Consider the following 23,231-nt stretch of genomic DNA (forward strand, 5'->3'; position numbering starts at 1 on the left):
TTTGTTTTGTTATAAATACAGGGAATTTGCACAGCGTTTCCACTGGAAATTCAGGGTGGTTTGCTCTCAGTAGTAAAAGATCTTCTCTAGGATAAGAAATAATTTATTAGCCTGGAGACAACCTGAGAGGTGTTAATAAAGTACAAGATAAAAACCCATAAAGCAGTTTGGAATCAAAGCAGGATAAAATCAGAATTCTGGAATTCTTCCCTGAGCAGTGAGGAGGAAAACATTACAAAGCTTGTTTAACACAAATATTTGATTCTAAAAGTGTTCCTAGAAGTTATAGGGCAAAGAAACAGCACCATCCCTGGAATTTCCCCATCCTGGGGGTTTCCTGGGGCAATCCCAAATCCAGCCCCAGATCCCAAGGACCAGGAACAGAATTTCTACTGATGCTGCTTTCAGAAGGAGAAATGGAGAAGGGATTTCACTATGATTTTTTAGGAACTGTGTTGCATTAGACAATAGGGTTTTTCACTACAAAGTGAACTAGCCAATCCCACAGCACAAACGCGCACACGCCAGGGCTTTTACCAGAAAAAGGAAGGTATTTATTCAAGAAGTACAAATTTGATGGTACCAGCCATCTTTGAAAGCCATTCCCGTGAGGCAGAGAGGACACGGAGCCCGGTCCCTTGCTCAGAGTGTCACCAGGTGCCACCAGGCGTCCCCCGGTGCCACCACCGCAGTCCTGGCCAGCTGTTGCTCAAATCCACCTCTTTTGAAACATTCCCTGGACTTGAGAGGCACAAATAAGGGTTTTAAGCCAAGACCAGTTTGTTGTTTTAGTAAAGCCACCAGCTCCAACTCCTTCTGTTTTCCATCGCCTGAAGTTGTCTGCAGCTTTTGGAGCGGATTCCGATTTCCCAACGGAATTAAAAAAAAAAACAAGGATCTGGGAGGGAGCAGGTGCAGGATGTTCTGGAGCTCAAGATGAACTGGAGGTTTTAAGGCAGGGGTCAGGATCTGAAGTTTTCTCTTTGCCCCGTGGCTCTGAGTGGTCTTCATGTGGAAAATGTCCAACCCAGAGTTCCCCCGGGCCGACCCAGCTCGGAGGGTCGGGAGGAATTTTCCATGGAAAATCCAGCAGACACGTTGGGTAAAAGTCTCAAAAGTCCACTTGAAGGAGCCTTTTGGTTAAAATATCTCATTTTCCAGCTGCCTGCCCGGCGTGGGCTCAGTGAAGTGTCCCCCTGGGGAAGGAGAGCTCCAACTCCATCCCTACGGAGGATCCACACGGGTGGAATTGGGGAGAGGAGAGGCACCCACAGCAATCCCAAACAATTCCTGGGCAGGGAAACCTTGGAGCGGATTTGTGCATCCAAAGCAGCACGAGTGTTTGTGGCTGCAGAGGGAACAGCAGGACATTCATCATTTGGGGAGGAAACACGAACGTGGATGCTGGGAAATGCAACCCCGAGGCTTCCCAAGGCAGCCACGACATCCAGGGGGTTTGGAGCAGGGTTTGCTGTTTTCCAGGAAATCTGCAGCGTGGACAAAGCCACAGCCAAGGCAGGGGTTTTTTTAAAAACACCTTTCTCAAGCACCTCTAATCCCACTCCCAGAAAAGTCCAAGCTGTCCCAGAGCTTCCAGCCACAATCCAGGAGGGATTTGATTGCAGGGAAGAGCAAAAAAAAAAAACCCCAAAACAAGCAAAAAACCAACAAAAAGCCCCTTTTCCTAACAGAGACTACTTTCATTTCAAAGTAGCAGGATCTGAGCAGCACAGGGAAAAAGCCAAAAAAAGAAAAAAATCCTTTTTTTTTTAAATGTAAACATTCTCTGCATAAGGTGCAGGGTCTTGGATGTCTGTACAGGAACATGGAAAAGTTTGGAAAAGAGAGCTCCAGAGCCAGAAATGCAGCTGCCCCTTCCATTTCTGAAGCATCACAGACATGGAGAAACATTCAGCATTCACTTTGTCAACACCTACACAGCAAAAATGCTTCCAGAACTCCATGGCTAAAAGTATCCCACCATTGTAACAAAGAGTATTTTTGTATTTTTAATACTTTCAAAAAAAAAAAAAGATTTTACATTATTTACTAGCAATGGATATATATGCAGAAGCACATCACACTACAGCAATATTTTATCAAGTTATCATTGACCTTCACCAAACATTATGCACAGTTGCTCCAAAGATTCCCTCTTTCTTCTCCTCCCCAAACTTTCTGTGGAAGGCAAAGAAAAGCTGGGGTTGGTTTGGTTGCTCCTGGGCTGAGGTTTTTTGGTGTTGCTACACCCCTAATTTAAGGTGTCTATTAAAAACCCAACTTATCACACCACCAATTCATTTTCCAAAATACTCCCCAGCTCCAGAGAAGCGAAGGCTTTCAGAAAATGAATCCCAAGCTGTGTTTTGTGTGGAGGACCCCAAAAACTGCGATGCACCGAGGCGGGCAGGGATATTTGGGGGGCTCTGAAGGAGCAGCTGTCTCTGGGGTGGGGGAGAAGACCCTGAGCATCCTTCTGCAGTGCCCCAAATGCACCTGCAGCACACCTGGGGCTTTTTTGGGGCTCCCAGCCCTGGCAGGCTCAGGTGTTTGTGCCTCTCTGCCCCTCAAGCTCTCCAGGAGTGTGACTTTCATCAGGTCATCACTTCTGGCTCGGGCAGAAGTGGCAGGAAAGAGTAGAAAAATCTGAGCTGAGTCAAACAGAGCTGCCAGTGACAGGGTAAAAAAGGCTCTCCTGGTATCAGCTCCCAGCCAGAGCTGAGCAGGAATGGCACGGAGAGCTGAGGGGGGGAATTTAAAAATCTCCAATTGATTCCTCCTCGCTGGTGTCGTGTGCGTTAAAATTCTGTTCCAGCGTTTCTACCCCAGGGTCTGAGGGTGGGGACAGCACCCCAGGGGCAAAACCCAGCCAGGACATGCTGCCAGCACCCTCCTGCTGCAACCCAGGGGTTCTCCATCCTCTCCTGAGGTTCTCCATCCCCTCCTGGGGTTCTCCAGCCTCTCCTGAGGTTCTCCATCCCCTCCTGGGGTTCTCCATCCCCTCCTGGGGTTCTCCATCCCCTCCTGGGGTTCTCCATCCCCTCCTGGGGTTCTCCAGCCTCTCCTGAGGTTCTCCATCCCCTCCTGGGTTTCTCCAGCCTCCCCTGGGATTTTCCATCCTCTCCTGGGTTTCTCCAGCCTCCCCTGGGGTTTTCCATCCTCTCCTGGGTTTCTCCAGCCTCCCCTGCAGTTCTCCATCCCTTCCTGGGTTTCTCCATCCCCTCTTGGGGTTCTCCATCCCCTCCTGGGGTTCTCCATCCCCTCCAGGGTTCTCCATCTCTCCCCAGCAGCCAGCAGCCCCCACGGGAGAGCCCCTGACCAGTGCCACTTCAGCCACCCAAATCCATTTCCCTCCCTCAGGGGATGCCCCCTCTGCCCCAAAACTCATCCCATCCTCTCAGCCTTCTCCCCTGCACTGGAATCTGCACCAAAACCCAACTTTTTAGGGCAAACTCCATCATTTGAGACACAGATGTATCTCTGTTATGTCACAATTTCCAGTTCTATACCTGGCCCTGTCAGCCATGTGCCTTTGCAGCTTGTTGCTGATATTTTTAACAGCTATTTTGAGATTTAAAGTTCTTTCCTAATAGAAACCTTGTAAAATTGTGTTTCTGCAGGGTGTGTGCTCAGTAGTGCTGTCACTTTATACAGAGAGGGTCAAACTCTTCACTGTCACCTCTAAAAGCATTTTACCATTGAATTCTTTCAGGTTTTGATATGTGATGAATGAGGGGGAGGCTGTTAAAGAGAATTTTCATGAACAAAGTCTCTGTTCTACTCAGAACTCCCTCACAACACGGCCCTCAGAGCTTCACCTTTCCTCCCTGCCATAAAAGCAATTAATATAAATCATGATCATGTGGAACAGTGTCATGGAGCTGAGCCTCAGAGGGGGCAGAGCAATCCCAGCCCCAACATCTCAAAACCAGCACCTGGTGACAAATTGTCTGAATGAAAATAGAAATAATAATAATAACAATAATAATAATAACAATAATAATAAAAGGATCCTACAAAAATAAAAAAGTGATGTTTTAGTGTTCACAGTCCAGGTTTGCTCCTCCTTAATCCATCAGAATTTCCCCCCCTTTCCAGGAGGGACTGCAGGGAAATGACCCCATAAAGAGCATTTATCCAGACATATAAATTATGCCTTTTAAGACAAGTAGTGTCTTCCTGGCATGATCCCATCTTTTGCCCAGAGAAAACCCAAGAGAGATTTTTTTTTTACTTGTTTATGTAGCAAATATTTTCCCCTCCCCTGGAATGCAAAAGATTTGGCTGCAAAAAAACCTCAAGTACAGTAAATCAAATTTGCTTTAAAAAAACTCCACAATAGAAAACTTGTTCTAGGTTAGTACTGATCAGCTCACTTTCACCTTTAAAAATAAAGGGGAAAAAAAAAAGAAGAAAAAAGGAAAGCAAAGCAAGTCACTTTGGTGATTATGAGAACAGGGAACTCATTTTCCTTTCTACAGCTCTGCCCCTGCATTTCGGGCATCCTGTACCAAGTGGGGCCAGTGGAGCTGTCAGAAACCCTCAGGTTTGGTACAAAATGAGGACCAAAAAAAGCTGTAGTTGGGTGGGGTGGGAAATGCAAACAAAACGTGGCTCTGTTTCCCAGCCATCAGTGAAATTCTGCTTCCACCTGCTGGGATGTCCCTGATCATCCTGACTCTGGTGCAAGCACTCTGCGAGCCAGAAATTTGATTTCTATGGAATTACTGAAAGAGCAGATGTTTAAAATTGTCAAGGGTTTCACTTAATTCACAGAGGGAAGACAGAAACCAGGAGAAAAAACCCAAAAATCTGCTATTCCCACATTAAGAGCACGTTTAACTTTGGAAGAAGTGATTTCAACGATGGCTTAAACCCCAAGCAAAAGGAAATGATTAATGAAGATTAAAAGAGCAGGGCCTTGATCTCCAGCAAAGGCAGGGGTGCAGAGCAGCCCCAGGGCAGCTCCAGTGGGGGAACCGAGTGCATCCCCCAACCCCAGCAGGGTCTGAGAGACTACAAAAGGATTTGTCACCTGCTGCAGGGCCCCTGGGACATCCTGGAGGGCCAGCACGGGCCCAGCTCTGTGCTGGTGAGGCCACCCCAGCTGTGCTGGAGTCACCAGAGCTGTGAGGCTGTGCCACCCCAAAGGCTGGCAGCCGTGTGCTGCTGCACCCTCAGCACCTCTGGGATGTCCCAGTGCCACCCCAAAGGCTGGCAGCCGTGTGCTGCTGCACCCTCAGCACCTCTGGGATGTCCCAGTGCCACCCCAAAGGCTGGCAGCCCTGTGCTGCTGCACCCTCAGCACCTCTGGGATGTCCCAGTGCCACCCCAAAGGCTGGCAGCCGTGTGCTGCTGCATCCTCAGCACCTCTGGGATGTCCCAGTGCCACCCCAAAGGCTGGCAGCCCTGTGCTGCTGCACCCTCAGCACCTCTGGGCTCGCAGGGCAGCACGGGGAGCTGGGATCCATCACACCTGGCAGCACCTGCAGAGCCACCTGGGGCTGTGGCACACAGGGGCTGCACCTCAGGGAGCAGCACTCAGCTGAGCCCAGCCTCTGTGGTCTGAGGGACAGGATTCAGCGGGCACAGAGGCAGCAGCTGAGGCTGAGGCTGTGTTGGAGCAGGTAGATTACAGCACAGAGCAGCCAGGGCTGAGTTATTGCCCGAGGCAGTGGCACAGCGCTGCACTGCCACCTTGGAATGTACAACTGCTCAGGCTGAGCATCACCAGGAGCTGCCAGAGAACAAAGCCCAGCCCAGCTCTGCTGCCCGGGGCTGGCTGTGCCTCATCAGAGCCCGGGCACACCCAGAGGGATCCCCGTGAGCACCGGGCTCCTTCCTGCAGGAACTGGATACGCTGATTCCGTTTCAAGTTGGTTTTTTAAATAAAAGTGCTCTCTGCTGCTCCGGCCTCGTGCATCTGGACACCACTGACAGTTCCAGGACCATCACACATCTGTATTAAGTGAAGAACAATCTCTTCCCTCCCTCTTTTCCCTTTCTTTGCCCTTGCCCCGTTGCTCTTGCTGTCGTGTTCAATACGAGATCAGGCAAACCCCAGAGGCCAGGTTACATTTTTACGTTTTTGCAGATCTCCATCACAGATGGAATTTTTTTTTGCTGGTCATTCCTTGCAACCCATCCACGAGCAGGACAACCCCAAAAAAGAAGAGAGGGCAGCGAAAACAAACCCCACAACAGAGAGGCAGGAGAGAAGAACCAACAAACGAGCAGAAATCAGTTTTCCACCGGGGTGGGATTTGCTAAGGGCTGGCTGACGATGACTTGCACCACGTAGTCCTTTGGGATTTTCAACTCCTCCAGTTTCATTTTGTCTGCCAGGGGTCTCCCAGAGAAGAACCAGCGCTGGCTGCCCGGTTCCACTCCCTCCACGGCGTGCAGCCGCCGCTTCATGTGGTACACGCTGTCCATGCTGCGCACCTGCAGCTTCAGGTCTTTGCCCGTGGACAGGCGCAGGCGCAGCTGGCACTCGTGCCCCGAGTTGGGAGGGGGGTCAGGGATGTCCAGAGTCTCCAGGTCCCCCTTCTCCTCGATCATGTTGATGGGTGGGGCCAGGCAGTACACGGGGAGCTGGTAGCGGTTGCCCAGTTCATCGTAACACTCCGTAAGAGCACCTTGAGGAGAGAAAAAGGGCAAAGTCAGTGGGAATGTGTGGCAAGCACACTTCTCTCCCTCTCAGGGTTTTTCATAGAGGTGCACAGAGAGGAAGGAAAGAGAGAACAATTTCTGTTTCTGCTCCTTGCTTTTCCTATGTGGAATGTGTTTGGAGAATTATTTCCCTGGGGTGAGTGCTTGGTTGGATTCTGGTGAGGATTGTTTGAGCCTGGTGGTCAATCCATTCCATTCCAATCCAATCCAATCCAATCCAATCCAATCCAATCCAATCCAATCCAACCCAATCCAACCCAATTCAATCCAATGCAACCCAATCCAACCCAACCCAATCTAACCCAACCCAATCCAATCCAATCCAATCCAATCCAACCCAATCCAACCCAATTCAATCCAATGCAACCCAATCCAACCCAACCCAATCCAATCCAATCCAATCCAATCCAATCCAATCCAATCCAATCCAATCCAACCCAACCCAATCCAATCCAATCCAATCCAACCCAACCCAACCCATCTGGGGCTGGACTCTCAGAGAGGGTCACAAATTGTGTTAGAGTTAGGGATAGGGTCAGAGAAAGTAGTTTGTAGTTTTAGTATCCTCCTTTTCTATAGCATATTAATATATTTTAGCATAGTTATAATAAAGAAATAATTCAGGCTTCTGAATTGAGTCAGACATCGTCACTTCTTCCCATTGGGTTTGCTTGCATTTAAAATAGGAATTTGTCTTCACAGAGAGCAGCAGGCACAACTTGCCCAGGCTTTGTGCAGGGGAAGCCTTCTCCAAAGGCTGGGAAAGAGAAAAGAATGATAAACAATTCTTATCTTCCCTTACTACACCTGTTACTGTACAGATGTAGAATGTGTTATAGAGATTTGGTCACCAAAGAGTGATTTCTTAATTAGCCACTAGTGATAGTGTTTAGATTCATTTGACCAATCTGGTAAAAGCCTTGTTGGCAAGGGAAATACGTTTTTATTAATATAGTATAGTATAATAAAAGCAATTAATTAGCCTTCTAGAATCATAGTCAATGCTAATTATTACCCAGCAGGGACCCTTACTACAATAGGAATTCCTGGCACATTTCACATTGGAGTGGCCACTCTGGGAAGTTTTACCCTTTATCCTCTTTTACCCTGCTTTTTTATCCTTTTCCCTCTTTTACCCTGCTCTTCAACCACCCAAGAGGTGAGGTTGGAACTGAGGCTTTAAAAGGACCAGACAAAAATCATCAGTGCCCCACCTTGTTTGCATACAGACAAAAATCATCAGTGCCCCACCTTGTTTGCATACAGACAAAAATCATCAGTGCCCCACCTTGTTTGCATGCAGAAGCTCAGGGGTTGGGATAAAAGCAAACACCCCCTGAAAGCCAAACACCCAGATAAAGCAGGATAAAATCCCAAAGCAGGGAGGAGGGATGAGGACGTGCTCCCCTGTGTCATTTCAAGGAGGAATCTTTCAGCAGCAGCATGGCCAAAGCTCAGGACACACAAATGCCACTGGAGCAATTCCGCCAGGCTGAGCCCGAGCTGTGAAAATGCAGTGAAAGGAGGATTTTGTAACTTCCCAAATTGCTGGAATGGTTTTTCCAGGCCTGGTGTTTTAGTGAGCACTGCCAGGACAAACAAACACGGCCACCCAAGTCTGAGGCTCCATCACCACCACAGCAACAACACCCAGCACGGATTTTGCATTTCCACGGCATCTCTGAGTCCCACATTCAAAGCCCTGCAGTGTCAGGAGGGATTTTGATTTCCCTAAACTCCCTTGGGATCATCTGGATAACCTGGGTGCTCAGGAATTCTACCACATGCTGAAGTATGAAATACAGGCTGAGTTTTTCACAGCGTGACTTTATAAAATGGATTTTACTTTCTAAAATAGATCTCAAGTATTACCCTAAAAAAGGAGCAGCACATTTTCAGTGCTGTCTGAAGAATTCAAGGCAGAGAAGGCTGAAAGCAGAGCCAGGGAAACTGAGGAAGCTGCACCCCAAATCCCAGCAGGAATCCTTTCTCAGTGTGGTTAAACCCCCTCTCCCCTGGTCTGAATTTACCTGTAGAACCAATTTCCACATTTTTGCCCCTAGAGGGGCACAGTCAATTGCCAAATTATCCATCCCTGTGGTGTTGGGGATGTTTGAAGAGGAGCCAGGTCCTCGAGACACAGAATAATAAAAACCTCTTTGACTCTGCTCTGCTCAAAACAGCCAAGTGAGAAACTAAGGGGGGGGTTTATGTGGAGGGATTTTTTCATGCTGACACTGAGTTGTCTTAAACTTTGCTGCTTGATCAGCAAAATTGCCACAATATAAAATTGTAATTCAGGGATATGTGGTGTCACCCAGCCCAGTGTAACAGCAGCATCTTCTGGTGGAGATCTTTTGGGTAGGAATCCTCTTTTTTTTTTAAGGATAATTTGTGTTTGCAGAAACACACAGAGAAAATAATTCAAAAGATCATTGTTTTAGGCTTTCTGTTTGTTCAGGTAGCACCAAGCCATCTGTGCCCTGAGATTTATCAGAGAACAAAACAAAGAAAAAGAAATAAAATGATATAATTGCATCAACCCATTACAGTGTTTTACCATTAATGAATTTCAGAGCAAACCAACTTTTATCAAAGCTGTGCTGGACTCAAACCCTTTTATGGTTCTTTGCCATTTACAGACCCAAGCCTGGAGTTCCCACACTTCAGTTTTGTTTTACAACATTCATTTCACTCCTCATCTATTTGCTAAATATCACAGGACTAAATTCCAGACATAGAAACAAATTTACTGCTAAAACCAAGCCAAAATCCAAACCTCAACAGCTTTTGCATGCAGCTAAAGCAGCTAAAATTTATTCAAAAGCCATTTATCCTAAAAAGAATGCATGAGCTTTATAAAAGCACCTCAAAGAGTTGATTTTAAATAAATGGGGGGAGCTTGCTGAGGAATTCCTTCATCATTTTCTGGTTGCCCAGCTGAGCTAACATAGAGGTCAAAGCTGATGCTATAAACACTGGATTCCTTCATCATCATCAGATAAGCAATATTAAAACAAATCCTCTCAAAACAGCAGCTAACTTGGAGGGCTGTTAAAAAAAAATAAATATAAAAAGGGACAGCCTTTTCTTTTCTTGCCAATAAAACCCCACAGTCCCATCCCAGACTGAGAAATGGTTTCTACCAAACTGTGAATGTAAGAACAGGTTAATAAACCTGCCCAGTGATCCCAGTGTTCCATTCATCCTGGGGAAAATGTCCCCAAACATCCCAGCTAGAGAACATGTCCTAGCATCACTGTTCTAACTGAAAATCACAAAAAATCAAATATCCCAACTGGAGAACATGTCCTAGCATCGCTGTTCTAACTGAAAATCACAAAAAATCAAATATCCCAAATATCCCTACTAGAGAGCACGTCCTAGCATCGCTGTTCTAATTGAAAATCACAAAAAAATCAAATATCTCAACTGGAGAACATGTCCTAACATTGATTTTTTGTGATTTTCAGTTAGAACACCAAACATCCCAACCAGAGAACACCTCCTAACATTGCTGTTCTAACTGAAAATCACAGCACAAAAAATCAAATATACCAACTGGAGAACATGTTCTAATATTGATTTTTTTGTGATTTTCAGTTAGAACACCAAACATCCCAACCAGAGAATACCTCCTAACACTGCTGTTCTAACTGAAAACCACAAAGAAATCAAATATTCCAACAGGAGAACATGTCCCAACATTGATTTTTTTGTGATTTTCAATTAGAACACCAAACATCTCAACTGAAGAACACTTCCTAGCATTGCTGTTCAAGCTGAAAATCAAATTTCTGATCCTTCCTGCAGGATACAGCAGCTTGGACCACATTTAGCTGGAAGGGGCACTAAAAGACTATCAAGTTTTTATGAGAAAGTGGAAATCAAGAAAAAAATAAATATTTTTTTAGGTTTTTTCTGTTCCCAAGCAGGGTCCTTCCAGCAGAGGAGGATGCTGCCTCTGTGTCGTTATTGGACACGAAATGAGCACACAGAAGCTTGGTGAGTTTAAGAGACAAAAAGAGACAATTTAATTTCTGACCTCACAATATACAGAATTCCAAAAGTGACCGTGGATTGGAGGATGGAATTGCCACCTCTCCAACCCCACTGGTCAAACCAAAATCCATCAATTCTCTCCTCCCACAAAGAAGAATGCAAAATAATCATTATTTACATCAACATGTGTGAGAACTCCTGTCGAAATATGTAAAGATTATCAGAAGGCTGAAGAAGTTTTATGAGAACTTTAAAACTTTCAAAACTATAAAAGAAAACGTGACACTTTTAAAAACCAGGGCAACACCTCCTCAAATAGAGGAGGAAAAGGCAGCAGAGAGATGCTCAGAGCTGCAGGGAACAACCACCCCACATCCCACCTCATTTCCCTGCCTCATTTCCCTTCCCTTCCCCAAACCAGAGCAGGTTCAGATGCCAGCAACTCAAGGATTGGAATTTTCACTGCTGGATCATCCCAAAAAACCTCTGGAACGGGCAGAATCCAGGAGGAAAGCAGCAGGAAGGAAAGGTGGCAGACAATGTGAAAAAAACAACAGCAGATGGGATTATTCTAATATTTCAGAGCTAACACCAACTTGGAGAGTGAGGGATTCTGGAAGGAGCTACGAGGCAGAGCTTCTTGTTGGTTGTTATCCAGGTAGGAGACAGCTTGAGAGTTTCAGAGGGAAAAATAAGCAGATGTGATCATCAAGCATAATGGAACGGGAACATTTTGAAATTAATTGCCTTGCCAGCCAAAAAACCTTTGTTTTATGAAGATTATGAGGAAATTTCACTGAATTTGGAAGGGAAAACACTAAAAAGGACTGGTTAAAATACTGCTTCCACCCCTAAGCAGTTCAGAGTTTGGACTTATCCTCCTGCAGGACCAACAATTTTAAGGGCTCTCAACAACAGGAAGGTTAACTTTTGTAGGAGTTATTAAGTCAAGCAAAAATGGTCACACTCACCTGAAAACACAAGAAGTTTTAATGCACTTGAAATGGCATTTTAGCATTTCCTTAAGCTGCACACCATTCTTTCAGGAAAAGCAGGAAAATTCTTGTTTTCTCTTCACAAAGTGCCTTCTATTTAAGTTTTAGAGCAATTTTGAAGAGCATTGCTCAGAAACACCCAAAACTTAAGAACTGAACAGATTTCCATTTTATTTTTCCCCTTCTCTCAGACATATTTGCTGCAGGAAAAGAAATTAAGACCACACAACCCGAAATGCAGCACTGCAGTGAGACTCAGCTAATTTAAGGAGACTGTCTGTGTGTAACACATTTGCCCAAGGAACAGCTGGTTCAGTTGTTTTTCTGACTGAAAATCTCCATTCCAAAGCCAAGCTGAGCCTGGACTGCTGAATAAATTTGGGGTACTCTCACCTGTGGAGCATTGATTTGGACCCGATATAAATCACTGATGGCTGAAATTCAGAAGGAAAACAAAGAAGTCTCTGGGTTTTACAGCAGAGCAAAGATGAGGCAGAAAAGCTAATTATCTCTTCATCTTTATTAGCTGTTGATTCTAGGTCTGAACTGGGAAATACAAGATTTTATAAGGCAAAAAATGCCTGTGCTGGCATCAGGAGCATGTGGGAGAGGTGGAGGGTGGCTCCTGCAGAATGGGAGCGGGGCTGGGACAAGAGCAAACACGCAGTGCTGCGTTCCACTCACCTCCAGGCAGCCCAAACTGGGAGGAATTCACACCAAAAAGCTCCTCCTGGCTTAATCCCAACAGAAACTGCTCAGTTCATCCCTGGAAGTGCCCAAGGCTGCTGTTATCAGAGTGGCTTTTCCATTTTCCAGCGTGAAATTTGTGGGAATACTCGTGCAAGTCAGTGCCTTACACGGTGTGCAGAGAACAATGAAGAATTAATGGTGTGGGGGAAACACTTGATAATAAAGCACCCTTATTAACCCCCTCCCCTGCTCCTTCCACACTACATTTCCATGGGTTATTCAGATTTGAATGCCAGGAAGCTCCTGGACAGAGGTGCAGTCTGGATCCTGAGGCAGGGCACAACTTTTGTGCTCTCATGCCCACCCTGCCTCTGTCACTGCAGCTCCTTAAAGAATGGCTTTGCAGATAACGAGCTTGAAAGCATTTAATCATTCTCATTTCAAATCCACTGAAAAACAGCTCTTCCATTATGGGCACATTATTGGTCTGGCTCCATTCCACGCTGGAGAACAACTCCCAGAGGCAGCAGGAGATCCCAGGGCTCCAGGAGCTGCTGGGCGAGCAGCTCATTCCCACTGGTGATACACAGGGATTGAAAATGAAAAGAGGGGGGGGGAAAGGAGACTGACACCCTTCCCAACCTCAAGGATCCCACCCAGCTGCTTTTCCTGCAGTCACAGAATGGTTGGGGTTTGAAGGGACCTCTGGAGATCCAACCCTTCCCAGGCAGGGACACATCCAGGTGGGTTTGGGATGTCTCCAGAGAGGGAATTCCACAACCTCCCTGGGCAGCTGCCCCTGGGCTCTGCCACTCTCCACAGAAAGATTTTCCTCGTGCTGTAATACCAAAATAATACTTTTAAAGAGCAAATCTCAGTTGGAGAATGCAACCAAAGATCCCTCAGGGGTATCCAAACCTTTCTGCCTCAAATTAAGCACAGCTCACAACAACACAGGGCTTGTCCAGAGAAATTGTGGCTGCCCCATCCCTGGAATTGTCCAGGGCCAGGCTGGAAAAAGCTAGGACAGTGGGAGGTGTCCCTTGCCCGTGGCAGGGGGTGGCACTGGTTGAGCTTTAAGGTCCCCACCAACCCAAATTTTGGGAAAAGCCTGCTGCACATGTGCCAGGTGCATCGCTGGGCTTGCTGATCCTCTCCCTTTATCACAGCACAGCATCAGCATCACTTCACTCATTAGCACTAATTAACTAGGCTGAGGGTGAAAGATAATTAACACAGTCTTCTGAAATAGAGGAATCTCTGCACTAGCCAAAGGAGCCACTTTGGGTCAGATTTTAGCCACAGCTCCCAGCTGTGCATCCCTCACCGTGCCCCATGTGCTGGAGCAGGGAGAGCAGAGGGAACAGGGATGGGACATTTGGAAAGGGGCGCTCAGGGAACCAAATCCCTCAAAATTCCTCTTAGAAATCCACTCTGGTGCCAACAGCAGCAGTGGCAATCCTGGCAGAGGAGCTGGGATCTGTCACCCCACCTCACTCACCTGATGGAGACCAGGGGAGAAGGGACCTACACCAGAAAGCTCCAAACTTCCCAGCAGAGTAACTTCCACAAACAACCTAATCCTCCCCTAAAACAGCTTTACCAGAGCTCAGATTCCTCCAGCCTGTGCAGTTCATTGGCTTTCCATCACTGGCTTTGATAAAGTAATTATGCATTAATGCTCAGTAGTTGTCATGTTAACAACACCATATGTACTGCCACTTCCATGTCCCTGTAAAACTTGGATCTAATATTGCATGGAAGGAACAGCTTCCAAGAGATATTCCATCAGGGTTCAAAGATGACAAGTCATTTTACTAATGAAGTATTCATCTACTACACTGCTTTGCATGTCATGAAAATAGATGCCTGTCTAGACAGGCTTCTTAAGATAAAAATTTAAAAATAAAATGGTTGGTAAAAGAGCTCCTCTGTGTACCCTCTTCATTTACATTGCTGTTCTGCATTATCCAGCTTCTTCAAGGGGCTGGAGGGTTTTGGAGGAGGAAAGGAAAGCAGAATAGCATCACCACCTGAGGCTGCACTCATCCCTCCGAGCACAGCTGCCCTGGCAGTGTTTGAAGTCCCCAGGTCACCTGCTCAGGGTGAGGCTGAACTCACATTTACACAAGTTGTCGCTGCCTTGGTTACCATTGATGTTTTTCCTCTGTAAATCCAGAGGGAACACCCGGCACTCAGCATCCCAAATCCCATAACTGGCGTGGTTCAAATGGAAAAGCAAACGGGAGGCTCACATTACACACCTGACAGAAATCTCCTTTTTCTTGCCAACCACAGACACTGACAGATTGTGTCCCTGGAAGTCTGCAAAGTGCCACATCCAGGAATTCCTGGGACACTCCAGGGATGGGGATCCAAACCTCCCTGGGCAGTTCCAAGGCCTGAGCACCCTTTCCATGCTGATGTCCACCCTGAGCCTGCCTTGAGGCCATTCCCTCTCCTCCTGTCCCTGTTCCTGGGAGCAGAGCCTGACCCCCCAGCTCCAACCTCATTCCAGGGAACTGCAGAGGGAGAGGAGGCACAGACTGACCATGACTTGTTGGGATGTTCCATTAGCAACTGGTGACCACAGGACTCGAGCTGCTCCACCTCCTGTGCACTCCAGGCAGGGAGTTCAGCCTCCAATCCATCCCCTGCCTGCTCAAAACGAGATTTCAGAGAGTTTAATCTGAGCTCCAAGCAGATCTGGAGGGAAATTCGGGCTGATGCAGCACTTGATAAAGCTCCAGGTAAAGCAGCAGCAGCAACCCTTGGACTGAACACAAACAAATGTTGGCTCTGATGAGCTGGAAAACTCCTCACACTGAACAACTCTTCGCCACCTGTGTGCAACAGGGAGAGAAGGCGAGTGATGCCTTCAGTTGGAGCTTTCATGTTTTCCACATAGAAAAAGAGGAAAACTGATTAATTAAGCAAAAAGGTGGAAGATTGAATGTTGGTGCTGCCTCATGCCCTGAATGTGCCCTCAGCAGAGGCTGCACAGATGGTGAGAGCCCAAAAAGGTTAAAAATTCAAGGCCTTGCTGTACCTGTGACCTTCTATAAAAACCTTCCCTGATCACTCAGGAATTATTAAAAGCACCGTGGAGGTTTAATTGTTCCTGTGCATTTTCAAGGAGTCAAAACACGGGTGGAAACACCGAGTTCATTTTGCTGCAGATTTTTCTTTGCCATAAAGCTACAAAGCAAACATTGCAAACATTGCTGGGCTCAGACGTGGCTCAGCAAAAAAAGGAAGTTTTTCTCTCAGTGCTGAATTTCTCAGTGCTAAATGTCAGCAAAAAACAGCTCTAGGTGCAAGAAAATCCTTCGAAATTAGGATTTTTCCAGAGGTCAAGCTGCCTGTGACACAGCCAGTGAGTGACTCCAAGAATAAATGTTGAAGGAGGTTGTGGAATATTTCAAAATACTGAAACACCTCACGAGTGCTGCCCATGTTCTCTGTGACTCCTCAGGCAGGATTTCCTCAGCTGTTACCTGCCCCTAAAAGGTTGAAGGCAGAAACTTTCTCGGGCTCACACACTTCTGCCTTGCTTTTGGAGAAAAGTTATCATCTTATTATTATTACTTAAATTCCTGAGGCCAATCCAGCAGAAGATGCCAAATGTTTTGGCCCCCATCAGCTGGAGATGATGAAGAGGAGTGGGATGAAGCAGGTGGGACACCCAAGGGTTGCCTGAGCCCCTCATTTTCCACCCTGAGGGCACCAATCCCCCCAGGAACACCAAATCCATGGCAAACCACAATGCCAGAAGCCTGGAGATCACCAGGCAAGGCTCTCACTGGAATCTTCAGGGGGGAAAAACCCATTTTAAACTTCATTTCCCACCTCCATTTGAAACACTTCATATTTCTTTTTCTCATTTCCCAAGCAGACAGCAAGGCAGATGAAGCTGATCCTCAGTGCCTCCACTGCAAGCAGCCAATAATGGAATAAATGTCCACTCCTGGGGAATATTGAATAAAGCAGAAATCATGTCCTGACCACTATCAGATACCACAGGACAATTATTCACCTAAGCCACTCAACACCTGTCTGGAACATTTGCAACACCAACAAGCAGCTTCCTCCATGAGGAATTTGAGAGGTTCTTTTGTCAAAATATGGGTTTGTTTATTGTGAGCATCTCGTGGCCAGTTTGGGTTTGTTGCTTGGGGTTTTTTTTTTTTTCTTTAAAGGAATTAGTTGCCATTTTCTGGTCACATATCCATGGTTAAAAAAACCCCTAAAACAGCATTTCTGAAAAGTGTTGCACATCCTCCTCCCCACACCAGAAAAGACAAACTGAAACCAAAGGCAGGAAATAGAGAGGCAAGAGCTGCAGGGGAAGGGACTCCAGAAGAGACCAAGCAGTTATGTTGACAAATCTCCTCAAAATACCTTTCAAAACACAAGAGCAGAAATTAAAGATATTTAAGGAAAACAACTGTAGGATGGAGCCATAATTGGGGTTTTTATTTGAAGGCTTGAGAGTTTCTAACCTGCATTTAGATATATAAATATTCCAGCCAGCCACAATTGCTTTACATCCTGAGGATTTGATTCATTTTCCTTCAACTTGAAGAAAACACTGGGAATCCAGCATCCCTCAGAATGATGTTGTGATCCATTAAAAAAATATTAATCACAGCAGAAATGATGGAAAGCAGCATCTTCATGGCAGGAGGCTGGTGAGGAAAGTGATTCTTTCTCAAGGTCAGGAGGAATTTGGAGACACAACAACAAAACATCTTTTACTAGAACCATGGCCATTCCCAAGGGGAAAAAGCCAATTTTCCAGGTGTGATGGACACAGAAAATGCCAAAATTCCCCAAAGAAAGAGGCAGCAGAGGAGGAGAAGGAGCTGCCACTGTGCCTGAGCAGGCTGAGGGAAGCTGGAGCAGGATAATCCCAAATCCAGGCACAGCCTGGAGGTGAGGATCCCTGCTTTGGATGGAGCCTCCTATGAAACAGCAATTCCTGTGCCTGGGCACTGAGAGAGGCAGAGATTTGGGGATTTCTCCTCAGCAGGAGGCACTTCGGGAGCAGCCAGAGCTGTCCAGGAAATGTCCAGGAATGGATTTGGGGATGAGCTGGGAAATGGATTCTGGGATGAGCTGGGCTCCCTTGCTCTGGGAATTTGATTTTGAGATAAGCTGGGCTCCTCCACTCTGGAAATTGGATTTGGGGATGAGTTGGGAAATGGATTTTCGGGTGAGCTGGGCTCCCCCACTCTGGGAATTGGATTTGGAGTGCTCTGGGCTCCTCCAGAGAAATGAAATTTTGGGATAAGTTGGGTTCCCCCACTCTGGGAAATGGATTTTGGGGTGCTCTGGGCTCCCCCACTCTGGGAAATGGGATTTTGGGATGAGCTGGGTTCCCCAGCTCTGGGAATTGGATTTTGGGCTCCCCCAGGGGCAGCAGGAGCCAGAGGAGCAGGAGCAGAGCCAGCAGAGCCATTTCTGTCACTCCCATCCCTGCCCCGTGCAGGGAGGGGGACGGGGCTGGGACACCCAAACCTGAGGCACCAAGCAGCAAAATCGGGATGCAGCTCCCAGCCCTTCCCCAGAGCATCCCTGGAGGAGGAGGGGAAGGATCCTGGGAGGCAGGAAGGGACCCAAGCAGCATTTTGTGAAATCCTCAATGTATTCACTCCCCATTTCAGCCCACGGAGGGGACTTGACGTCAAGAACCCTTAAAAATAGCCATGGATGTGTAGAAAAAGCAAAATAAAAGCACCCTCCTAATGCACACACAGCTTCAGTGCCAGCAGCAGCTTGTCTGCTTCCTCACAAGACAGCAGCAATTTTGGGTTTTAATCCCTTGCCTTTTGGGTTTTTTTTTTTAACTGAAGTAAAAACAAGCCAGAAAAAGCTTCCCTCAAACTAATAACTGCTGTCTCCTGAGCAGAGTTTGGTCAAAAAAATACCCCAAAGCAACAGACCAGGAGGCTCAGCTGTAAAATTTATGATATTCTCTACAGATTTTAGAGTTTGCTTAATTTTCATGGGCTGCACTTTCCTCTCAATACTACTGCTGGTCACACTGACAGACAGGCTTTGATAGTCAGACCTCCCAAAGCTTTCATAACTCTGCTGGAACCTAAAATTAGACAGCCACAGTCACCAAAATATCATTTACTCCCCTTTTAAAGGGGCATTAAGAGAAACCTGAGTATTTGGTGTCTTCACAGAAAAAAACATATTGTCCAGCAATGTTTTACATGTGTGTAGAGAATGTAAGCCATCAAAAATATGATTTTTCATGATAATTAAAAAGCCTCTTTATACAAGCAATTCCTACAGCTTTAATTCCCAGAAATGGATACAATTTTGAGGGAATAGAGGAAAAAAAAGGAGCTGGTGGCTTTAAAGGCAGCAGTTCACAGGGGATTTAATTTAAATGCTACAGGTTTCACAGCAAAATTCACTGTACAGATTCACTCCATCACAAATTCATCAATACAACAGGGAAATCCAACATTGCCACCACAAAAAAATCTCTGCAAAAGTCAGAGTTCCACTTCTGGAGCTGTTTAATTCACAGGAACCAGCCATGGAATGGTCAGGGTTAAAAACCTACATTTTATAGCATTTTTGTGGCAGATATTTCTGAATTACTGTGCAAATTTCAATACTAATGCTCGGCCTGCTGGGCTGTGAGCACACACTGACAGCTCAGTTTTCCATCAACAGAAAATAAAATAAATGGACTCAATAAATGGAGATTTGCATCTACATAAATAAAAAGGGAGTTTTCAACATAGCAAAGTGCAACTTTTTTATTGACTGCAAGTGATAAATGTTAAAAGCAGCCAAACCTGATGGTGGAGTGCCCATCCCTGGAGGTGTCCAGGGAACAATTCCATGGAGTTCTGGGTTCCTCCTGGAAATCAGGCAGCTCCAGAGGTGGAACTGGGTCTTTTTGCTTTTTGTTTGAAGGCACTATTGGATTACCTGTGGTATTGATAAATCTGTGATTGAGAGATCTGCAGTGTAACTCTGGTGGGACTGGATCTTGGAAATCTTTCCCAACCCAAATAATTCTGGGATTGTGTCTGATTTAATTAGTAGAGTTTTGCTGGAATTAAGAATTTGTGATGGAAACACCCCATGCCTTCCCAACACTGCTGCTCCTGGCTTTGAGGGCTTTTCTTGTTGTTATTTAGGACTTTTTTAATGCTTTTCTAATTGATATTTCACCCCCAAGGAGAAGAAAATTCTCTGTTCAGAGTGGGAATAGCTCAGTGATGTCCTTCCCTTCTCCCCAGCATTTCTGGGAAATATTCCCATCCCGTTTTTGAGGATCTCAGGGACCCAGGACAGCAAATAAAGAGCCAGAGGAGCTCCCAGGAAAAGCCAGCTGGGACCACAGGAGCTTTCAGAAAAGCTGGAAACTCAGCAGAGTTTTCCCTTTTATCACCCCAGCAGCAGGAAAGGAGCTAAACCCCAAAACCCTGAGAGCTCTGCAGCAGGTGAAGTGCCCACCCTGGAATTTATTGCCTAATAGGGATTAAAAACACTGACCCAAATCTGATGGTGCAGTGGCTTTAAGTGGAATTTTTATTTTATTCTATTTTTTTTTGTAATTTTAAAATTTGTTTTGGTAAATTTTATTTATTGTATTTTATTTCCTATTAAAGGTAAGCCATATTTTATTACCTATTAAAGGTAACCTGCATTTTATAACAACTTCCCCCTGTATAAATTGAGTTTTTCTGCCATCTCCAATTTATATTTTAGCAAAAGAGCAAAACAATGCAAGGGCTGCAGAGATGCAAACTCTGAGATATTTAACCCAAATATCCTGGGAATTCTGCTGCAGCTTATAAAATGTCCATCCTGGAATTTAAAAACTCCACTTAACCCCAGCCAGACTGCAATTAATATTAATGACTTGCAGGCCAAGTTCAGCTCAACATTAACATTATTATAAAATACTACACACTCCAAGATTCCCTGTTTGATAGCTGAGAAGCATGGAAAACTCTTCTTCATGAAATTTAAATGGTCTCATTAATAAAATATAGAGGATGTGCTACTTTAAGGCAGGAGGAGGAGAAAAAAGAAGTATAAATCGGTGATAACGTTATTTCTATTTTTAAATCCATCCCACAGAGTCACCCAAGATAGATGAGAAGTGCTAAGCCCATCCCACGAGCTTATTTATTTATTTAATACTTCTTACATGCTATTTTTAACAGCAGAAGCCAGCAAAAGGCATCCATTAGAAAAATCACAGTGGTGAGAGTCTTCCTCACACCAGAGGAGTGACAGATCTGGCTGAAAGCAGCCTCACAAGAGATTTTTTATTTTATTTTAGGTTTTTCCCCCCCCATTTCTCTCCTTCCCTTTGCTGCAGGATTTTGGAATAAAAAAGCAATTTTATTTTTGCAGCATCAGCTTAAAGCTGAATCTCTGTGTGCCAAATCTGCATTTGTCAGTCCTTCCTCCCTCCTCCAAGGTTTCATTTTCTCACCAACCCATGGCTTGAACAGCCAAATGTGGATGCAAGGCTTGGGTTGGGCTTTTAATTAATTTATTTTTTTAAGTCTCTTGTTGTACACACAGCAAATAAATGAAAGCAAACACCAAAGCCCCCCTGGCACTGCAGCATTTTGTAGAAGAAAAAAAAAAACAGTGAGAAAGGTTGATTTTTTTTTTTTTTCATAGACTTAAAGGAATTTATCCAACAAATGTTGGGTTTTCTTGGGGAAATGTTGAGATTCCCACCAGGAATACAGAGTGGCACATCCAGGGATGGGATCCAAACCTCCCTGGGCAGTTCCAAGGTCTGAGCTCCCTTTCCATGGGGAAATTCCTGCTGATCCACCCTGAGCCTCCTCTGGCACAACCTGAGGCTTAATTTTCATCCAGACTTTTCTACAGAAGACAGAGCCTGGGCAGGTAAAGAGATCCAGAGGGAAGAAAACCCAAAAACAAAAACAAACCAAACCAACCAACCAACCAACCAACAACAAAAAGAAAAAAAACCGAAAAAACAAAAGACTCCCCCCCAAAAAAACAAAAAAACACCCCTAAACAAAACCCAAACAAACAAAAAAAGCAAAAAAATCCAACAAAAAACCCAACAAAAAGCCCCCCCAAAAAAAACAACAAAAAATCAAAAACAAAAACAAAAAAAACAAACAAAAAACCCAACCAAACCCTCCACCCAAAAAACCCAAAAACACACACAAAAAAACCACCAAAAAAACCCCAAAAAATCCAAACCCCACCAAAAAAACCCAAAACAAAAAGAAAATAAAACCCCAGAAAAACAACCCCCCCCAAAAAAAACCCCAAAACAAACAAAAAACCCCAAAAATAAAAAAAAAAAACCAAAACAAAAAAACACTGACAAAACCCAACAAAACCCAAAATAAAAACAACAACAAAAAAAACCAAAAACCCAAAAAACAAACAAAAAAAACATTAAAAAGGGAGAAAAGTTGAATTGCAGACACCACAGCTGCATTTCTTCACAGCTATTTTATTTTCCCTTCATCCCAAATTTTTCCCAAAATGAGCTCTTTGTGTGAACAAACCCCAGAGGCTGCTGGTGTCACTCAGAGCAAGGAGAGTCTGTTTGTCCTTCCTCCCTAGAGAAAAGCTCACTTTGCATCCCTGGGTCCCCAAATGGAAGGATTTGATCCATAATCTCCTCATCCATGGCACTAACAATGCCTGATGAGTCAGGAATATTTGGATTTCTAGAAGCAGCAGCTTCCTCTGGACTGGGAAGGTCACACTGCATGGAGAACTTTGCAAACAGATGCCCAAAAGTGAATAAAAAATAAATATCGCAATTCTGTGGGTGGAAAAATCCCCAGTAAGCTCCACATCCCGGATAAAAATTCTAAATATTCTCTCTGTTTGGAATTCAGCCTCAAGCCAGGCCTGGCCTGGGCAGCAGAGCCTCTGATAGAATTTGATTTCTGAGTTATTTCTGAGATACTCTGAATATTCTGCATGTGGGCCTTAAAAAGCAGTAGGCAGGACTTGAAGCAAACTGCTGGAAAAACAGATTTAAGAGTTCACATCCTTTTTTCCCCAAACCTGGGAGCCTTGAAACAGAACGTGACACATCCTCTCTTTTGCTGGGACTCCCCTGTGATCCCAAAGCCAGCCAGAGCCTTCCAGGCAGGATGAAACTGCCTCAATTTTGGATTTATTCAACTCCTCCCTCACAGTTCCAAGCTGTTCTGCCACTCTGACACAGACCCGACGTGCCAAACACCTTCTCTGCAGGATTTGATGCCATAAATTCAATGTTTTCCCCCTCGTGTGACATCTGAATGCACAACCCAGCGCTGCCAAAACAGCTCATTAATTTGGGCCGATCAAATTCATTACAGAAATCATATCCCCCTTGCTGCTCCTGCCTCCAAATCCTCATTTTTTAAGATAATTATGTTTTTATCAAGTTTTTGTATTGTCAGAACCAGAGTCAGACCCTCACAGAGAAGAACTTTCCCACATTAAAGACAATTTTTGAGGGCTGCAGCCTGATGTGAGGAAGACACCACAATGAAAGGTCACCTGTATTTTATTCCAGCATCCCTATATAAAAATTGAGTTTTCCTGGCGCCCACAATTGATATTTTAGCAACTAAAAACAATGCAGCAACTCCCTTAGGTCTGCAAAAATGCATTTTCTGAGTTATTGTTTCCATTTATCTGAATGGTGACTTCAAATGATCAGTAATTTCTTTCCAGCCCCCTCTCACTGTATTTCTGTTAGGAACATGGGGAAATGATTTATTTCTGAGTTGAGGAGTGAGGGAAATAGAGCTCAGAAAGCAAATCAAACCCACCCAGCAGGATTCAGAATAACAAAACAAAGGGGAAAGTACCCAAAATAAGAGCTTG

General features: G+C 45.2%; 1 protein-coding gene across 2 annotated transcripts in view; it reads right to left on the reverse strand.

The window, feature by feature from the left end:
- Window positions 1-531: 531 nt before the first annotated feature.
- The window catches only part of UBTD2 (ubiquitin domain containing 2), a 47,474-nt gene continuing 24,774 nt past the window's right edge, over window positions 532-23,231 (reverse strand). For both annotated transcript variants that reach the window (XM_021532123.4, XM_085591573.1), the window contains exon 3: window positions 532-6,638. In XM_021532123.4, the coding sequence (XP_021387798.1) occupies window positions 6,241-6,638 (398 nt within the window). In that variant the 3' untranslated portion in view covers window positions 532-6,240. The remainder of the gene's footprint in view (window positions 6,639-23,231) is intronic.

The sequence above is a fragment of the Lonchura striata genome, chromosome 13 (genome assembly GCF_050655825.1).
Source record: "Lonchura striata isolate lonStrDom1 chromosome 13, ASM5065582v1, whole genome shotgun sequence".
Classification (NCBI taxonomy): Eukaryota; Metazoa; Chordata; class Aves; order Passeriformes; family Estrildidae; genus Lonchura; species Lonchura striata.